The 20,968-nt window shown below is 42.5% G+C and overlaps 1 protein-coding gene across 6 annotated transcripts in view; it reads left to right on the top strand.

Moving 5' to 3' along the window:
• The window catches only part of RARB (retinoic acid receptor beta), a 335,127-nt gene that overhangs the window by 227,939 nt on the left and 86,220 nt on the right, over positions 1-20,968 (top strand). For 2 of the 6 annotated variants that reach the window (XM_052797978.1, XM_052797973.1), the window contains exon 1: positions 11,681-12,305. The exons of 2 other annotated variants lie outside the window; for them this stretch is intronic. In XM_052797978.1, coding sequence (XP_052653938.1) covers positions 12,149-12,305 — 157 coding nt within the window. In that variant the 5' untranslated portion in view covers positions 11,681-12,148. Of the gene's footprint in view, positions 1-11,678; positions 12,306-20,119; positions 20,210-20,968 lie in introns of those variants that run through there. 2 more of the 6 variants (XM_052797949.1, XM_052797986.1) reach the window with 2 other exon arrangements.

Below are 20,968 nucleotides of genomic sequence, written 5' to 3'. Positions count from 1 at the left end.
AAAAAGCTTCTAAATTCTGAATAATCAATTTATGAAGGCATATAGTTTTGACAAATTATACATTTAATTTCTAAGGATTTATTAGAAATTTGACCTGCAGCTAGTTAATTATGGTTATAGTACTGATGCAGTAATACTGGAGATTGATATAATGATATGGTTGCAAATTTATTTTGATACCACCTACTTTAGTAGCGGGACATGGGAATACACCTATATTTTGTACCATCTTGTTTATTATGCAGGAAAGCATTAGTTTAATGAAGAACACAAATATTTGATAGGTGCGTGTTGGCATTTGTATGAAAAGGTGCTTTCAACAGAGCATTAAGCACATTGAACCTAGTCCATCAGGTTTTACCCTTTTAGAGGCTAAGTTTCCAACGGTGTCAGTGATAGTTTTAGATGAAAAATGATAGCAAAATATGAACTTTTTTTTAAAAATCCACAATAAGAAATTAAATTGATTCTTGCTAATTAATTTTCAGACCACAAAATATTTTTGAAGTACCTCTTTTTGGACTAATCTCTCATCCACTATATTGATACTCTTCGTTCTATGAAGTCAGCAGCTAAGTTATTCAAGAAGAGCTTTCAAGATATGCAGGAAGCCAAATTAAATAACAAATATAATTTCAAATGGTATCTTTCTATCCCATCTGGATTTACAAGTGGTCTATCAGAACCATACAAAGAAAATACAGATGAACTTCTAGAGTGTGAAATGTTTAGAAAAGGGAGGCATGTCTTAAACATGTATGTAGTCCTTTTACAAACATACAAAGGTTACCTATTTTTGTAAAGCAATTAAGAAAAAAAGAAACTTCAACAGCATTCTCTGTGTTATTAGAGCAAATTAATTTCTGGTTTCTTCTGACTGCTCCTGGCCTAGGAGGTTAGGAGCAGCTACTGAGCAGTGAATGTCCTTCGTGAAGAGGAGATGTTGGTGGGAGGTGTGTGTTACAGGACCTGCTGTGTCCATGTGAGAGGATGGTGGGTGAGGGAAGAGGAGCAGAAGACGTCTTGGTTCAAGGCTTTTCTCTTCTGAACCTTCAGCTGAGAGCATCCCTGGTCTTCCAGAGGAAAGAAAAAGTACAGGCATACCCGACTTGTCTGAAATGGGGCAGTGTCAATGGTGCCTGCCCTTCTTAGCCTCGATTAGTTCCTGTAGTACCATGAGTCCAGTTCTGGGGTGTAAAAAGAAGGAAAAGAAGAAACGAGATAGATGGTTCTCACCTAATATGACCAGAAGACAGTCAGAAGTAAGCGTCTATCACATCAATCTGATCTCTTATTTTTCTCCACTGGAATCCTAGTAGCTCCTTTTTCCTGATAGTACGCAGCTGTGGCTCACAGCAGTGAAGTGTGACCGTGCGAGGTACGCCCTGAGTGAGGACGTGTGCCCTTCCTGGTCCCCAGGGTCCGTCTTGCTCTCTCACAAAGGGGGAAGCTAACGGGGCTGAATTACGACATTTTAAAAATAGAGAGCTTTAGGAGTCTTTGTTGTCCTGTATGTTGATGTTTTTAGAGTCAAACTTATTCCTGATAACCAGGAGAGCAGGAATATTATTATGCTAACTGTATATACGTATTTGCGCTTATAATGTATATACACATAAATGTAATACAGTTCTAAAAGCAAAACAGGGAAATTGCTGTAATGAAATAATTTGAGATTCTCATGTAATTACTTGATGCCAGTAATTAGAAAGGTCTATTAGAAAAAAACAACTAGTATCGTAAGATTTGGAGCAGTTTTTTAAGAGTTTACAGTAGTCAGCCTGTACAATTTTGGATGACAGCAACACATGTCTGATGGTGAAAATTCTCCTGTAGATTAATGAAGTACTGTCTCTACCAGCTGAGGACTTTTTAATGCTTCAGTAATTATCCACACAGAAGTCAATGTGTGGGCAGAATTTGGGTGAAAGAGACAATAGGTACTTGATAAATGCAGTCCAGATAGGATCCCCACAGACTAAGCATGAACTATTTTATGAAAAGTACATTGGGTGTTTTGCATATGTCACGACACCTGATGGCATAAAATATAATTTAGGTCGATCTGAACTACCTGCATTCGCTGTTCATTGTACCATCAGCATCCCATGGTGAGTCAGATTGCTTTTACCCTAGTAGCAGTTGACTCATTTTTTCCATACATTTTTTGCAAACCTATGAAATTATTCTGAAGCAGGGAGGGGAAAAGGTGTCTTTAATCATGCCAGATACCTTAACTGGGAAAGGGTTAATCTGCCCTGAGGAGTTGCTATGTAACTGAGTCCTGCTGGGAGAGGCAGGGTTTCCAGCCAATGAGACTCAGCCCAACAATACAATGCATCTATCTTGTGTTTCTTACATGTTGTCAGTTATTGGAGTTTTTCTGAACTGGAATTAGACTCCTGCTCCTTTCATACTCTCCCGCCGAGTCTTAAATAATTGTATTCCACACCAAAGTCAGAAAATAACAGTACAGTGGCATGCATTTATCCCTGAAAATGTTGCTTTTGACAACTTTGACTAGTATTTAGAAAGGTCTCTCTTGCACCAAAACTAGAAAACTTTTAAAAGATGAGATGTCCCAAAGAACTTCAGAGTAGCAGATGCCTTGGTTCGCTGTCAGTCCTCCAGAAAGCCTTCTTCTGCCTTTATGTTCTCACCTGTGCATGCAGCCTTCAGCCCATTTGCTTGTGCAGAAAGAGTGGCTAAATGTCTTAAGGTTAAGCTGTTCCTTCCTGCCTAAGATATTTCAAGAAGCCAGTATTGATTTTCCCTGCATCCTGATTAGACTCTCTCGTTAGTTATTCCTCTTCTTAAGGCCACTCAGTGCTTGAGGGCTGAAGCACGAATTCTTTAATTTCTCCTTCAGAAGAGCCAGGTGTGTTTTCTCAAAGTCTTGCAGCTCAAGCAAAGCCTCTGTGGTTGCTCCAATGTATTTGTATGGAAGAGGTGGCACTTCTGAGGGTTTTTTTTTTTGTTTTTTCTTTTTTCCTGGAGGAGATCCACCCACAGTCCCTTTGAAGGCTACTGATAAGATGAGGGAGAGACTAAGCTTGGCCTGTAAAAACACTACTTAGGAATCTCTGCTTCGGCTGTTGGATTCTGATAGGAAGCAAGAGAGTAGAGTGGTATTTGTCAACATGTCGTTCAATTCTCAGTAAGTTTTACACTTCACTTAGATCTTTGTGCCTCATTTTTTCCAGTGAGGTTCTGCCTGATAATTTGTGTTGGCAAAGCTCTTAGCCTTTCTTACATGCTTGCACAGTCCTGCCTCCAAGTGACATAATGTTCCTGCATTGTTCAGCTAGCAGTATAGGCTTGAGTATCAGTAGTGTGCACTTGTACTGTGAGCAAGTGTGTTTTTAAAAAAATAAAATAAATTAACAAGTTTTAGACAAATTTAGGAATCCAGCAGATAGAACTTTAACTTTTTAAAGTCTTTAAATAACATGTATTCACTAACTTGTCATTTAGTTCAGTCATTTAGGATCTGGTTGTAGACGACATGATGCTGTACTTTTTAAGGAGAATTCCAACACATTTCTCAGAATTGGGAGTCTGCACATACCTCATTCTTGTTACTAAACCTCCTTTGGATTGAAGCTTACTTTACCCATCCATCAATCTCGATAATTCCTTGAAGAAGCTGAGCCACAACCCAGTCTTCTGGCATATCCTTTGGGATACTTCATGCCAAAGACAGAATGGGACGGATGCAGCAAGGGCAAGATCTCAGAGCCATTTTTGCAGAGGAAAGAGTTTCCTTTCAAACATTCTTCTTTTCATGTCTCCGTATAAAGACAGATGAAGTCTGTTCTTCTGATAGCCTGAGAAGAACACATGGAAAATTAGTGTCCCATGAAAGAGAAGCCTGTTCTTGAAGGTATTTGCCAAAAACCATAGATGGATTAAAATGAATGTTTTTTTCAGTGTGGTGGCAGGGTCTCTACAGAATTGTTCAGTCAGAAGAAGGCTCAAGATATCAAAATGAAGAGTTTGGTCTGGTTTATGCAAAAAAAATTTGATAATTTTATAGACCTGTCAAGCCTGATCTGCTGCATTACATGCTTAGAGGCCACCTTGCACGCCCTCCGCTACATGTGGCACAAAAGGTCCCATAAAGGCAAAAAATTAATGATACTGTGCAGTGCCTGCGGCAATATGCTGCTGACCACCACAATCTCCAGCTGCACCCCAGCTCTGCAAGTCCTCTTTGATAAAAGCGTGTGTGTCAGTCATGATTCCCTGAGCATGGCCATAATATGACTGGACATTCAGTCTCTTCTGTGGCCCAATGTGAGAGCCTTGCAGACCAAAGGTATGGGGAATTTGCAGATCTGTTTAATCATATGGGACTAGCTTAATCAAGCAGGTTGAGACCATGCAGATTTTTCTTTGTAGACTTAATTGCAGAAGTCAAGTAGAATTTGAGGAATGCACCAAAGAACAATTTGATATTCTAGTAGAGTTTGAAAACCAGAAAACATCTTGCAAGTGTTTTAGACTAGACGTCATTCATGCTGCCACTGCTTGTACTGAATGCCACTGGAGTCAAGCCCAGCCTGACCTTTGCTGAGATCTTGTCTATATTTGAATGTTACACCGGTATAATGACTTGTGGTGAGAAAGCAATCTTTCCTTTTTTAAAGAGTTGTACCTGCAACAGCCCAATCACGGACCCAGTTATTGTAGCATAAAAGGGATATAGAGAATCCCTTACCTGCTCAGCAACAGTTACGCTATGATAACCTGAATGCTTGTAAAACTGACCAGGTTAGCAAAGTTTACTTTTCAGGCTATGTCAATATATTTACAGTGGTAACAATGTTCCCCAAAGGACGTGTGCCCTCAGCTAATTCACACAGTATCGATGGCCCGTATTCTACAAAAGAAAAGGGATGCCAGTTTGCCAAATGCTACCTCAGCTTCTGGGTAATCCTACCTCATTTACAGAAAAAATTCATGCATGCTGTTCCCCAAACTGTGCCCAAACAGAAAGTACATCTGCATGATAAAAGGAAGGTTTGATTGTACAGTGGTTTACGGCAACAGGCAGAGCAGAGGTGTTGGCATGATGACCACCATTACCAGGGGGTTTCAGGTGGTGTCACCACATTGTCATTACTGTCATTACCTCTGCTAGCTAGGTAGCTATCCCAGCGCATTTTCCAGTCACTCCTTCATTTTGCCTTTTAAGATGCCCACAGGTAAGATATTGGACTGTTCTTTCAGTGTTTGATGTAGGTTTGGGAGCTAGCTAAGCAGGAATTGGATTATCATGAATACGTGTGTCAAGCTGCCGAGCTGTGGATCCGTTGCAGTTTACGCTAATGGCATAATCCAATCCAATCCAATCTGCATCGGGCTTCACGTGACCAGAGCTCTGTGCAAGTGTGTTTCGGTTAACACTGGCCTCTGGGATCCCTCTACATGGGTTGTCCCTGCAGCAGCGCAGGAGCACAAGCCCTAAATGCTGCTTAGGTCTGTCTTAGGTTAAATAAGGCTTAAGTAAGGTTTAGTCTTTGTTAGGATATATGTCTGCACTGAGCTGTAGTTCCAGTTATTGCTCGGTAACTTTGGTCTTTTGTTGGAAGAAAGCCACTAGGGCTAACTTTTCACTAAGAGTTTAAGCTGCCATTAGTGAACCTCTAGAAATACTGTTGTGCCAATTTATATTCTGATTCTGGTTACAACTAGGGTTCTAAGTTGTCTATGTTTGGAACTCCATTTATTCTGCATTTTCTAACGTTATTTATTTATATGTTGTGAGACACCTTTCAGGATATCAGAACATCAGGAAATACTATCCTTTTGTTAGGTAACTTTCTTTTTTTTCCCGTCCCTAAAAAAAGGCAGAAACAAAACAGTTACTCGAATAGCCTTTTGGAATCTCTATTTTATTTTTTAATGGAGCTCTGTGCTCTTTTGCCTTCAGCCAACCATAAGTATATTCAGCATATAGGAAACTTTATTATTAGAAGTAGTATTCTCTGCAGTTTAATATTCAACATTTCTACTTGCTCTTCTGGTCTTTCCTACGTCTTGCTTCTACTTACATTTTATAGATCTCCCAGCCCTCATTCTCCCTGGATTATATAATGCAATGTGTCAGTGCCATGCATGGCACTCCAGTTACCTCAGCATTTCCATTATAACTCTATGTTTTGAGGGATTTATAGGCTAGCAGTAAAAATCTGTTTCTTGGCTAAACCTTGAAACAGCAGTTTCTGGTCATTTAAAAAGAAAACAAAATGAAACAAACTTTTTTTTTCCTCACTTCTGTTTTTTTCTGGCAACCATTTAGGAGTGGTGTTTGCACTGCAGGATCCTCCTAAACAGCAAGTGTAGAGTCAGCATGTAGCCAATTTTTAATGTAATAATGCTTTTTCTTTTCATATCCTTCAAAAATGCATGTCATCCCCTTTTTAGGCACATGACGTCATTGCCTCTTTGCCAACCTTTCTGGACCCTACAGCAGTCAGCCCTTGGGGCCTCAGAGAGGTGCGGTTTGGTCTGTGTTTTCCTTTATTTGCAACGTGGATGAGTTTTACAGTGTTTTTAAAAAAATACTTATCCTTCTTTGTCTCAAAGCCCAATAACTTACTATCTCCTTCTGTGTCACGGAGCTACAAATTTATCACAATCCAAAAAGACATTGGCTATATATGAATATCTAGAATATCAGGGCTATTACCAAAACCAAATTTGGAAAGGATATTAAATCTCGTGCTTTAATGCTTAAGTGATTTGCCGTTAGAGAACAGGCTGTTAGAGGACCTATACGTGAGTTATACTTTGCCAATCACTAGGGATTCCTATGTTTTCCTTAGAAAGATCTAGTAGCTCTTAGAAATGGGTTGCTGAACCAGATACAGTTCCAGTTTCATCATGCAGGGCAGTTCTCTTCCTCTGGCTCTGGGCCAGAGGAGTGTAAAACACAGTATGGATTCTAAGAAACGCGGTCGTGTACTGAAGTTTGTGGAGGTGAATTATTTTTATAGTCTTTAAGTTAAGCAATCAGCTTTAAAGGCATCTTTACGAATACATATCCACAGATTAAAACAGACAAAAGGCCTTTATCGGTAAATGACTCGCAGACTGGTTGCCTGCCTGCGTTCTGAGTCTGGAGCTGACTAACTTTGCTTTTCCCTTCTAAAATGAAATACTGCTTTGCACTGAATAGTCTTACACCAGTTGCTGTTACGTTTCAGGCCTGAAGTAATTCTTCCTGTTACGTGCAAACTCCTGTTTCAGTTATTGCGAGCTGTGCATAGTAGCATATAGCAGTCAGAAGAAACCCCTTTTTGACTTCACTGTACTTCATGTTTTTCCATGCCATTTGTGCCATTTTGTGCCAGTAATTTTACTGTTTTATTTTCTTCAGGGCCATTCTTGTTCAGGATTGATACCCATTTCCTCAGGACTACCTTGGAGTTTTAAATATTCAGTCCTTCTCTTGTAATCCAGTGATTTTCTTCCCTATAATCTTTTGACATCATTCATGTGCTTGAGACATGAGGAAAACATCCTACAACACAAAAAAATACATGTAGTGAAGGGGGATTCAGGTTTTCAGATTTGAAACCCTGTATCACCAGTTAGGGGAAAAAAAAAACCAAAGAAAAAAAACTGCCAAGGCAGACAAGTACTGTTTCATATTAACATCTATTCTCAATGAAGAGGTAAAAATCAAAGCCCCTGTGTGTGAGGCAGGGTTAGTGAACTGCCAGTGATTCTCCCAGCAACTGACACAAAGGAATCTGTGAGTATCAAAGCTGAGGCAGCAAGCTTAGTGTCAGCTCTTGCCTAGGGAGTAGAAGAAAACATCACTTTGTCTCTGCTTTCACTGCTTAAACACACACATCATTCACTAGTAACCATTTACTCTGCTGTCAAAACTGTTTCAAGAGAGTGCTACATTTGATTAATAGTAAAATGCATGGAAAAAAAAAAGTCCGCTTCCCCTGAGGTACTTCATTTTGGAGAATTTTTGCATGTACTTCTTAATTTTTCCATCCTATAAATATGCCTGTAATATTCCAGGAGTACTCTGTTGCTTCTAGTAAAGTCATTTTTATTAGAGAGCCCAGTGCACTCATCCTAATTCTAGTTAATGCTCTTTCTCTCAATGAAGCATATTACGGCATCCTCAGCCTCTTGTACTAACAAAAAAGTGACCAGCACAAACGTGTGTGCAGTACATGATTCATAGTGCTGCTTTCTGAATTGTCCAGTGGGTAATTGCAGTACAAAAACCAGAGAAACAGATGTAGACCCTAAACCTTGGCTGTAAATTTTTGTTTTATGATTATGGGTTTCAAATGTGCTATGTCACACTGACAAATATACAGTAACACCAAAGGAAATAGATTTCTGACTTGAACTTTTGCTTTTTATTTCACTTGTGGCTAAGAATATGTTTATTGTAAAGTTTCTGCCATCACGGTCTGAGAGAAAACAGATCAAAGTGGTGATGTGAAATCACAATTTCTTTGCATGGATAAAGTGGAAGATACTCGAGAGCTGTTGCCTACTCGCACCTCTATGGGACCTGGGTAGGCATTTAAAATATGTGGCAATACTTAAAGTTTCATTACATTTGAATTAGAGGGCTATTAGTTATCAGAATAATTATGGTTAGTCCTAATCTAAATTAGAAAATACCCACCATTTTATGAATGTCGCTTTTCCTGATACTCTGTTTAAGAAAAACAAGTATCATGCTTTTTCAGAGTGAAATATGATACACATAAATTACTGTATTGTAGATAAAGTATGTGAGCAAACCATTAGGCTATTTGAAGAATTTGTTAATTACATGTGGTTTTAGTAATAAGTATAAGCATTAGCAGAACTATTATTCGTAATAAAAAATTATGAGCTACCTGGCTCATTTAGATACAGCGAGAAAAAGCAATCTTTTTCAATTCATATGCAGTTAAGTGTGACTTCCTGACATTTACTTTCAGAAGTTGCCAGCCTACATTTTGAGGTACAACAGGCAGGTTTTATTTTTAAATATGGCATTATAAGACTGCTAATGGAATAAACATAACTAACTGTATTTCTGTTTGTCTGATTTGGTTTATTTTAACTCACATGGGCAATATGTTTTTCTTGGCAGAAGCTTAAACTGTTCCTAGAGCCTTGGTCCACACAAAATGTCGTTTTCTCCCTAAATCAGAGACTGAAAAAACATACTGTGTTTTGTATCATCCTTTCCAGTTATTTTTGTGGCGACATGTTACATGTTCCAAACTTCTGGTGCATTCTGTGTCATCTGGTTAGAAAATACTGTCTTTTAATTTAGCTTTGCTACTCAAAACAAAATCGTAGCAATGTAGCCAGCTGAGATTTTAACAAAAAATTAGCCACTATTCCACTTGCCTTTTTAATACAGCAAACGCTGCTTGCTGTGCTGACATGGTTTAAACAAGCCTTCCCTAAAGCATGGCTTTTTCGATAAACATGTGCTGTGCATAATTTTTGGATTACAGAGTGTCAGGGGCTTCTTCAGCTGGAGGAGTCCGGGCTGGGAGAGGACCCCCCAATGGACCAAGAAGGCCCTTAAAAGTCCTTAAAAAGATGCTGTTAAACTCCAGCGCTTGTAACTCTTCAGCCTGGAGGGAAGACGGGAAGAAAGGCTGCCTGCTGCAGGGACAGCCAGAGCTCTCCCGTCGGAGGGGGAAGGAGGCTAAGAAAAGCTATTGTTTTTATCTCTTCAAATGGATTAGCTTCCAGATTGCAGCAGGTCTTTTTGCTGGCCGCTGGTTTTCAACGTGGGTATATTGGTTTCAGGGAACAAGTGCATGTGCTGTGTGGGGGGTTTGGGTTTTTTTTAATTCTTGAACCTCTGTGTAAAGTTTTGTTAATACAATCTGCAGGCATTGTCAGAGAGCTTTCGGTTCATCAAAGGACTTTTTGTGGAGAGGGGACACCGCATCCATTAAAGTGCCTGCGCAGGTCCCAGAGTGAGTCTCTCCCCAGCGTTTCTTTACGGTCGCCAATTGTGTGCCATGTCTGTGCACAGCGTCCCCGGCTCTGCCCGACTCCCATCTTGGGCTTTTCAAGAAACAAGCAGTAATCAAGGGTTTCGTTTTCCAGTTTCTGAACCCGAGCTAGCTTTGGGGTGGGAAGTGAGGCTCCTCCATGCTTCGGGAAACCTCGCTCCAGGCTGGTGCTCAGTCTGCCAGGGCTGAGGCGACTTGGCTTACTCACTTAAAATGAAAGCGTGCACGTGGTCATTGAGCTCACGTCCTTTCCAGTGGGGCAGAGGGAGTGTTCCCAGGCTGTTGTTTTTCATTTTTAAAGTGTCCGTAGGAATAAGGACTGGCGGAGGCCTTGATGGAGTCTTTCTCTGCGAGCAAGACTTTGCAGAAGGCGGTTATTTACCTAAAAAGCACGGGGCTCCCTGCTAGCTCGATGCAAATGATGGGCCAGCATGGTGCTGGCTGTGGCGTCCCGGCCACAGACCTGGGAAGGCCTTGACACCTACTCCTGCTAGGAGGGAGGGCTGCTGGCCGCGTGGTTTTGCAGAGACCTCAGTAGGTGTTTTGGTGGGAGCAGCCCCGTGACTTCAGAATGGCTGTAAGGGGTGGCTGGGGCTGCCTGCCCTGGGGAGCGGACAGACACGGTCTCCCCTCCTGGCACCCTGGGGTGGGTCCCCATTCCCCACGGACCTGCTCCTGGGGAGCTGGGGCTCATTAGCCCTCCGAAAGCTGATACAGCCCCTCCGGGGCCACGCGAGCGGCCCTGGCCCCTCTCTGCTAATCAGAGACAGGCAGGACCAGGCGGCGGCTGGGCTGGAGAGAAGAGGGGATGTGTGACTGCCTCCTGCCCCGGGCTGAGTGTGATGGGGACAGGCAATGATGCCTGCCAAATCTGGCGCATGGGGGAGGCCTGGGAGCGCTGGGTGATTTAGGAGCCAGCATAAGGGATGGTGAGGAGAGGTGGGACCTGACCCCCCCGCACCCCGGGAGGCACAGGCCTGTGAGGTCCCTGCCAGGAGTGGGGCTGGCACCCCATCGGCCGTCGTCTCCGCCGGTGGCATGGAAGGGGGGGTGCCTGCTGGTGTGCGCAGGGGCTGTGTTAGGATGAGGCTGCTCTGAGCCCGGCCCGGCCACCCCAGAAGTTGGGGCGAAGCCCGTGTCCGCGGCTCTGGTATGGCGGCGGGCACCTGCACCTCGCTCGTGGCCTCTCCGGGGAGGAAAAGAACACGGGGGGTGGGGGTCGGGGGGCACAGAAGTTTTAGCAAATCGAGCTGGAATTTAAAAATCCTCCATTCTGCACAACCACTGAAAACGTCTCTGTCTCAATTCCCACTCCCCTGCCCCTCCTCCTCATTGTTTGTTTGTTGGTTGGGTTTTTGTGGTGTGTTTTGGTTTTGTTTTTTTTTTTGTTTTTTAACTTTATTATTTTGGGTCTTTCTGCAAGTTGGCCTCCGCGTCGGCAGCCGCCGTTGCCAGCCGCTCAGCGGCAGCGGGGCGACTCCGGCAGGGCTGGGGCTAGCCTTTGCCTGCCCGCCTGCCTGCTTTTTTTGCAGGGCTGCTGGGAGTCGTGAAGGCGTGTGAGAATCCTGGGAGCTGGTGATGTCAGACCGCTTGGGTCATTTGAAGGTTAGCAGCCTGGGAAGGGTTCACGGAAAGTTCACTCGCATATATTAGGCAATTCAATCTTTCATTCCCTGTGACACAAGTAGTAGGAAGTGAGCTGTTCAGAGGCAGAAGGATCTATTCACGGCCGAGGGGGATCCCAAGTCCCTACCAGAGCCGTTTTATCCCGGGGAGGCGGGCGATCGGCACGGCGCGGGAGGCGGCGGGCACCCGGCGAGCGCCCGAGGAGCAGGACTGACTCTAACGCAGTTTGGGGGGGAAATTGATGGGAACTAAAACTTGGAATGCGGCTGGCTTCCCCCCATCTTGCTGGATTGGCTGGGCAGCCTGGAAAATGGTAAATGATCATTTGGATCAATTACAGGCTTTTAGCTGTGTTGTCTGTCATAATTCATGATTCTGGTCTGGGAAAAAGACCAACAGCCTACGTGCCAAAAAAGGGGCAGAGTTTGATGGAGTTGGGTGTACTTTTATGTGCCATTTTCCTCCACACCTAGAGGAAAGCACTTTTGCAGGCATTCTGTGCAGGGGGAATCATGTTTGACTGTATGGATGTTCTAGCAGTGAGCCCTGCTCAGATGCTGGATTTCTACACTGCGAGTCCGTCTTCCTGCATGCTCCAGGAGAAGGCTCTCAAAGCATGCTTCAGTGGATTGGCACAAACAGAGTGGCAACACCGGCACAGTACTCAATGTAGGTCCCAACTGTTATTTTTCCACTTTAAAGCTGCTGCGATTATTATTATTATTATTACTACTACTATTATTATTATTAATAATAATAATTTATTTGCATGTATTTAAAAAAGAAATACTTGTAATTAAGCACAGGGGTAATGAGGGGTGGGGCGAGTTTTTGTGCAAAATGTGGTATGCAAGCCTTTTTTCTCCTTTTGGCAAGAAAGGAAAAAGGAGAGAATCACCCAACTGCTTTCTGTTTATCCCTTCTCAGTACATATTGATCCTAACAACAGTTGTGGAGCCAAGCAAGAACACATAAAATTATAATATAAAACAGCAAATACTTGCAAAACTCCAACCAGTGAAGGATGAATTTACATAACATCTCTGTGGTAGTTTTTTTCTTTGCCTCCTTAATCTAATTTTGTACCACATTTGATAATCTGGATGCATGTTGTCTCGAAGTGCATTTTAGCAGAGCAGCCAAGCAATTAAAATGCTGCTCCGTACGGTTCTTGCAAAGACGTGGAATTGCTGTGGGTAGGTGCCATTCCAAAAATCAGACAGTAGTTTTAAGTTTCCTAAGAAAAGGCAATATTTCTTTGTACTGACCTTGCTGCCACCTTTCTTCTTCACTTTGTTGCTCTAAGAAGTTGCTGTTTTGCTAGAAAACTACTTACTGTGAACACCCTTTGAGTTTAACCATCAATTATTTCTATACCTTGAGATTCAGGCAGCGTTGCACTGGTAACGAAGAGGGAGAGTTAGTGGTAGGACACTTCTGAAAATGTATTATTATGTTATAGGGTCTTGATTTGTGGCTGAAATATATAGATGGTAAATAGTGGCAGTATTTTAACACTACAATTTCAAGTTTGAGAAATGATAAAAAGTGCTAGAAAGCATCACCTTATACTCTGCATAAAAGCTTGCAGGATGCTTCACTGCTCTGACGGTGATTTAGATAAATGACTTGGCTATCTATCAAAATGTTTTTAGCATGGTCTCGGGCACTTCAGTACACCATTAACTGTATAATTCTGTTTGAAATTTTTGTTTTGCAGTATGTTAAAAAGTTATCTAGGAATTAGAATAGTTCTCCCTTCGATACACTTTATCTCAAAGAAGTGGAGGGGGGAATTAAAAAATAAATTAAAAAATGTTTGGTGAAATACTGTGTTTTTCACTCTGCTCGAAAGTTTTCAGTCACCATATGACGTTTGTGTGGGTTGAGTAATGAAAACAGAATTGTGAAAATCAGTGACTACCAGCCTACAACACTGAAAATGTTTTGATGTCTTTACAATTAAAATTAGACTGTGAAGTTCAGCATGGGATGTTTATTTTCTCCATGCTGTTTTCAAAATGCTTCAAACAAGATACGAAACAAAGCTTTTTCTTCAAAATACTGTTACTAGCTATGGGAGAGCTTCAGTTAGGGGAAACAAAAAACCCAAAACAGATGTTTTACTAAAAATGTGTTTTCCTCCTTCCGCGGTTTAAACTTTAGTATAACTTCAGCGGTGATATTGCGGAAACTTGGAATTAAATAAACTTTCCTGGAGTAGAAGGTATATGCTGTTGTTAAAAGCTTACATTCACAAAATATTCTTCAAAGAACTTATGGTTTAAAAATGTCCTGCTCATTCTCTTGTATGTTGTTAATACCTAGAAGCAGGATTCTTAAAAACAAAATATATGGTGTTTGTTCTTGGGCAAGTTAAACACAGGATTACCCTTATCAGAATGGAATGAGTGGTAAATATGTAATTTGCCTAGGGCCTGTGATAAGAGACAAGTGTTGATAACAGTAAAGTTTAGCTAATCAAAGAAACTTGTATTAACAAGAGTAAATAAAAAAATACAGGAAAATGCATTCAGGGATCCAGTCGCGTAACTTTGTAAGCAATAGGATTAATCCTCACTGCATGGGAATTTAAATTCAGGCTGAAACCTGAATCATAGTACAGTGGCTGTAATTTGAACTGTGAAAGTTAATGGTATAGAAATGTGGAAAAGCAATTTAGTTAGGGTCCAAATGAAGAAATCTGTTTGATTTCTAGAGCAAGTTTTGGTTTTAATTTTGAAGAAAGTGTAAGCGCTTTATGTGTATGGGTAAATCTATGTAAATATGGATTATGAAATACAAAATATTCTCGACATGTAAGATTTTTATCTTGCATCTCATGAAAATAATGACAAAACCAGAGTTTTTGTGGTCCAGAAAGCTTTTAATGGTTTAAACGTTGCTCCAGTGCTTACAAATACAAAGATCGCAATGTTTAATTCTAACTCAAGTGTTCCCCGATTCTCTATTTTTATGAAGACCTCTGTGATTTAGTGAAAGGTAATCATAGCAAAATTTTGAAATTATTAGACATGTAATAGATAGTTTTTTTGGTCTAGTTTGTTGTTTTATTTTTGGCTCTGCCATAAAAGCAGTACACCTGCAGCCATTGCTTTAGGCCTTAGAAATATTGCTTTGATAGAGATGTGATTGTAGAGTAAAAGGTAAATGGTTCTTAAGGGAATAATACACGGATAGTGCAGACTCTGAACAGGCCAGTAACAATCCCAGACAGCATCAGGGCTTTGACTGAAACGCTGGCAAAATTGGCCATTGCAGGGGTTAGGGCAAAATGCTGTAGGTCTCCAACTTCAGCACATCTTCAGTACGTTAATCCCGTTATGATCCACTAAGCAAGCGCACTCCTGCAGCATCACGAATTTTCTAGTCCATGAGGGTCTGCAAAGTAAAAATAGAGGGTAAGGCGCAACCCAAACATGACCTTAACTTGTGTGGTATTTTTTTCCTCCCCCCTGTGGGAGGAAAAACCTGCTATGGGTTTGCAAATGTTAGCCACTGTGTATTGCAAGATCTGTTACGAGCACACAAAAAAATACCTAATTTTGTGCTCATATGTGTTTATGTTTTATGTGATATTAGTTACATTGTTGTAGGTTTAAAAAGAAATTATTTATTTGCAAAGAAAATTATGGACTCAGAAATGAGAGTAGAACCGACTGCACTTTTAATCATGAGTCATTCTCACTCCTTTTCTTGTAAGATAAAAATCGGGTCAATATAATCAAATTAGACAAGAATAGTTCTTAAGAGGACAAAAGAGTTAAGATTGCAAGAATGAGTAATTTCTACTTTTTTGAGTAAGGTAGAATTTTCTGCTCCCTCCTAGTGCAGCAACAACAAATACTGAGAGAAAACAAGTAACTTTTGGTGAAATGTGAGCTAGCTAAATACTGCGGAAGTGGGAACAGGACAGGGCCTGAGAGAGGAGCTGCAAGGAATGGTGATTTGGCCTTGGAAAAGCCTATTAAAAAAAGTCTTCATTAGTCTTCATTAATTAAACAGGCAAAAAACCAAATGAGCAGGCCCAAAAGACGAGTAAGTTTGTTTGGCAGTAGTATATAGTATTTCAGCTAATTATATCAAGTAGAAGACTTCTGCCTACCGCATTTTGTTTGGTTTAGAGGAAGAAGAAATTTGATGAAGGCAAAAGTTATGGATATGGCCGCAGAACGTAATAGGATGTGAAAGCTCGTGTAGTGTACAGTTTTTTCTTTGGTTTGGTGGGAAGTGTTTGCCCAGAGAGTACCTAGTAGGTATTAACTTTCAGAAGGTTTGTGAAGATGCGACTGCAGAAGGCATGCATTTTCCTTCTGAATTCCAGATTATTGCACTGTTTGGGTCAGGTTCACGTTCCCTGCGAGCACTGGAAACGCTGGCAACAGTTGCGCTCAACAGAAAAAAAGCTCAGTACTTTATTTTCTTTCATCTTTCTGAATTCAAAACCAAACATTTTTGAAGTGAAGGACTTGTAATCTGCATTCCCAAGTATCGAATTGCTGCAGGTGTGTTTGCTAGTGCCCAGAAGGCAAGATCTGTTTGAACCAGGTTATTTTCTTTAAAGTTCATCTATAAACTTTACAGCTAAATCACTAGGACTGATTTGCTTAGGGATACAGCCTTTGTTTACATTTTTATACTCGTAGCTTAATGCCCTGGAATACGTGCTGAAAAGCGTTTGCTTCTGATCCCCTTCATTCAACAAAAAACCGGCATGGGGATGTTTTCCTTTCAAATTGATTGAAACGAGAAGGACTGTTCTCTGCCTAGACTCTGATACGGTTAGCCTCATTCAGCTGCTGCACGGGAAAGCTCTAGTGGACACGCACCACTGTCAAAAACTACCGCAGACAAAAAAGACGAGAGGTGTTCGCTGGTGAAGTCGGGGTGGGATAAGCTTGGAGGAAAAGCAGCGTATCTTCGGGTGACTCCCTGCGGGCCTAGTGAGTCTGTGCAGCAAAGGTGCAACTTGTCAGAACAAAGCCAGGCCGGCGCGGCGCTGCCTCGAAGAGGCTTTCGGCCGAGTTAAGGAGTTGAAAGAGAGAGAGAATGTTTCAGGCGGCGAAGTTAGTCATCCTCGCGTCCAGTGAAATCCCCGCTCGCTGCTGAGCCGCCTCCTTTCGCCCTGCGCGCTCTCGCCCGCACGGCGGCCCGGCCGAGCGGCGGGGCCGGCCTTTGCCGGCGGCCGCACGGGCAGCGAGCGAGGCGCCCCGCTCGGCACATTGTGCTCCCGCCCTCCCGAAACACCCCAAGGGACTGGTTTTGCGGGGGTCTCGTTTACCCGGCGGCGAAGCGCGGCCGTGGTAGGCAGCCGGCGTCGAGGCTGGGGAGCGGGCTGGTGGAGGGGCACGTTGCGCTCCGAAGGGCCGCGGCCGGCCGCGCCGTGCCCCGTCCCCTCGAGACCTCAGAAGCAGAGCACGGCTGCGATGAGTTTCCAGATCTGTTTGGCCGTGGGGACCGGCTGTGGGATGCGGGGGGAGCCTCCCGCTCTCCCTCGCCGCTTCTGCCCTGGAGGCTGGCAGCAGCCCCCGAGCAGCGAACGCAGGCACAGGGCCGGGCTGTGGGGGCCAAATCAGTTGTGGTTTGGGAGGGCTTTCCAGCGCTCTGCTAGGCTGCAGCGCGCAGCCCTGCGTGGAAGGGTATGGGTTGGTGTGTAAAATGGCCAAGGAGCTTCGGTAAAGAGACTTCACCCTTCGAATCCAGAGGTCCTGGCAGCGGCCGTGCAGGAGGGTGGGGTTGTACTTTTCCCCTTCCTGTACTTGGACTCTTTTGATTATCCAGACTTTCTGGGACTGAGCAGGGCTGCCCAATAACAAAGCCTGCATAATATAATTGCCTAAATAGGCCTGTTGTCCTTTTCGAGTCACTGTGCTGTGAAATCTTCCAACTTTTTGCTGAAAACTTCGCACGTAATGTTCAGATGGCTTAGTGGCTACGGCGAGAAGGAGATCCTTTCCCCTCGTTTCTCGTTGCTGCGTGGTTGAGAAGCTGACTATATTCCTGCCCCCTGTTGATGTGTACTCCTTTCGGGAAGCAACTATTTTAGCCCCTTCTGGCCGGGTAAACTGCCAAAAGTAGTAGGCCTGGAAATACAGAGCTATGATTGATTCTGACCTTTGCTCACGTGCGTGAAGTCTGTCCCCATGCAGTGTGACCCGTGCCACTTCTTGCTGAAATCCAAGCCCTTTCAAACCAAACGGAACCGCAAAAATACAAGCCACAAAATGCTTAAAACTATTCTAAAGTAACAGAATAATCATTTTCTCTGTACTGCAAGAAAAAGGATAGGCAGGAGGGTAGCAGAGCTGGATTTTCTAGCAGGCAGACCAAGAGTAATGTCTTTCATCTGCTGCTGTCTTTTTATGAGAACCATATTCTAGGTACAAAATAAACAAACTGGTATCATGTAGGAATGATTCTTCTGTGGAGTTTTTTAGTCACGGTAATCTTAGATGTTCCTCCTAATTGTAATCAGTAAACAACTTTCATCCAAAAATGTGGATTTTAAACTGTCGTCTTAAAAATAATCTGAGGTCTGGGATTTTATTAATCCATTGTTGCATGAGCAAATGTGTTTCAAAAGTTAAGAATGTCAGAAACAGTAGCCTAAAGTTAGCATCTAAATCCACATTTCATGGCTTCATTTCCAAATATGCTGAGCATTTAGGGGCTCCCTCAGCACTTTTAAAAACAGGCCACATATTTAAATGACTAAATACTATTTAGAACCTTCATTTAATACAAAAAATTTTTAAAAGACTTTCCCCCTTCCCCCAAACTATATGGAAAAGTAATTCAATGACAGAGTTCACAACATTGGAAATACAGACACTTACAAGACAAAGTAGGACTTGTTTATAAAAACATATTACTCTCTTTCTATAAATTTACAAGTCAGCTGAGGTTTTTTCCCCTGTATTTTGTCTGACTCGCAGATTTCTCTGATTCTCTGTTTACTTCCTTGCATTGAAGTCTGCTCATCAGATATTAACCTGAGACAGTTTCAAATTTGTGGTATAGATTTTAATAGCTAGATTATCTTCTTCACATACTCACTCATCATTAGCAGCTGCTCAGGATTGTTTTCCCAATGGTAGTGAATTAATATGACTGGTCACTGTGCATTTTGCTTATTTTGGGGGGAGGGAGGAGGGGAAAATCTAGCTTTCTTCAGCTCATTTTAGTAATCTGAATAGGAACGGAGAACTTGCATCATGTGACGGGGCAGCTCACCAGCATGGGGTCCCTGTGTGAGAACCTCCCTTGTACATGACAATCTGATAAGGATATCATGTGGTTTAGAAACACATTCCCACAATGTTCATTTCTTTGTCCCTTTATTTGGGAGCGGGTAGGAAAAAGCCTTTTAATAAACTAATGCCAGCCCTTATATAGCTGACGCTGCTTGCTTTTAGCGTTGTTTGAGCCTTACAGCTTCTTCAAATACTTTTGTTGAGAGAGATGGAAATATAATCCAGCAAGTCTGTGTAAAGAATCCTAGACACAGAGTATATAATATACCTTCTGTTCCCCTCGGACAAGGTGATTTTTCTTTCCCCTGCTTTTACCATGTATAAACTGAATATTATAAAACCATGTAAGTTAAATACACACATGCAAGTGACACTTGTATAGGTTTAATAGGTTAAAGCTTGAACGAGTATTTATAAATTCTCAGAGTGCTCTGGATCTTCACCACTAAGGACATGATGTTAAAGTCTGTCCATAGTTTGGAGGGATTTCCGTTTTATGCGCTTTCAGTGACTTACATTTTACCCTCTTAAGTGCATCCCTTAAGAAAAAGAGCAGAGAAATGTCTCGCAACAAAGTTTTTTTAGCACTGCTTAGCTTCTTTTAATGGTTTGGAGGATCTCTTTCCATTGAACCATAATATTTTTCTCTAGGCTTGCATTGTATTTTTAGCAAGGACCTTTGAACGATAAAATGACAAATTAAGTGTATTTTTGTCTTTTAGAGCCTTATCTAGTGAAGCACTTAAATGCACTCAACCCTCCACCCTTGATTTTAATAAGAGTTTCAGGCACAGAGCGGTCGTGTGAGTGAGCCTTTAGTGTATTTATGTACCGGTACGTTTACAAAATACCAGTAAAAGCTCATGCCATTGTGCTGCATGTTCAGCACAATGAATATCCAACATTTCTTTTCTTCTTAGAAAGAAAGAAAGAAGGATTATTATCCTTTTAAAGATATATAGCAGAGGTGTGGAACAATTAAACAAGTTGCCCAGTGTTGCACCAACCAGAGACAACTGCCACAGTTTGAGTGGCAAACTCAGGTTTGCTTCAGCGGGTGCTTCAACCCTCAAAAGCCGTTTGTGCCCGTAAGATACAAACAGTGGAAGGAATGGTTCAATTAAAAACAAAACAAAACAAAAAACCAGTCAAATAACACAAAAAAATCTCTCGAATCCTGTGATTTTTTTTTTTTCCATCTGAATGCAGCCTGTGGTGAGTTCCTGAAATGGCCATTACACCATTCCAGTGGTCTCCTCCGCCGAACTGGCTGGTGGCACAGCAGCACATCATATAGAGGTGTGTATCTCTTTTCCTATGAGACTTTCTTGTCATCTTCCAGTCTTGTGCCAGAATCACTCCTCTGCCTGCCGGTGACCAATACCAAGAGGGATTCCCAGGTTCCTGTGCGATAAGTGGATGTAACAGCATCTGAGTTGATTTAAATATTTCACTTGCTCATAAATACTGATCTGGGATAGAGGCGTTCAGGCACGGCGCAGCCATACCCTGGCTTTCAGGGCTCTCGGAGCCTCCTGCCCCCAGCGCTGTTGCTCAGGGACTGGCTGTGGGCAGAGACCGGGGCAGGGAGCAGGCTCCTCTGCCGCTCGCCTCTCTCCATCTCCCCAGCACCTCTTTAATTCCTCACCTTGTACCCCAAACCCCACAATGAAGACCAGAGTTGCCTGTCTTTCCAAGACTGAACATTCGCTCGCACAGGAAGAAAAAGGAGTTGGAAAACTGTGTCACAGTGCCATCTGGCGAGACCTGCCCAAACCTTCCCCTTGGCAAGGGCCGTGGCTGCCCAGGCGCTTCATCCACAGTTGGATGCTGTCCGCAGGACCCTGCTTCAGGCATAGGGAAATGCCTGTGCCCCCCCCCCCCAAAGCGCAACTCTCAGGGGTCTTTTTGCACAGCTCTCTGGGTTGCTCTAATCAAAGATCCTATCTTCTCTACAAACCTTGCCTTCCTAGCAGAGAGCACTGATCTGCCAATCTGCATTTTTTGGCCTGGGGCACCAGTCAAAGGACTGGCTAAAAAAGTCACGCATGTGTGAGC

The sequence above is a fragment of the Harpia harpyja genome, chromosome 1 (genome assembly GCF_026419915.1).
Source record: "Harpia harpyja isolate bHarHar1 chromosome 1, bHarHar1 primary haplotype, whole genome shotgun sequence".
In the NCBI taxonomy this organism is placed as follows: Eukaryota; Metazoa; Chordata; class Aves; order Accipitriformes; family Accipitridae; genus Harpia; species Harpia harpyja.
The sequence above is the reverse complement of the archived record's forward strand: the minus strand, read 5'-3'. Positions and strand labels throughout refer to the sequence as shown.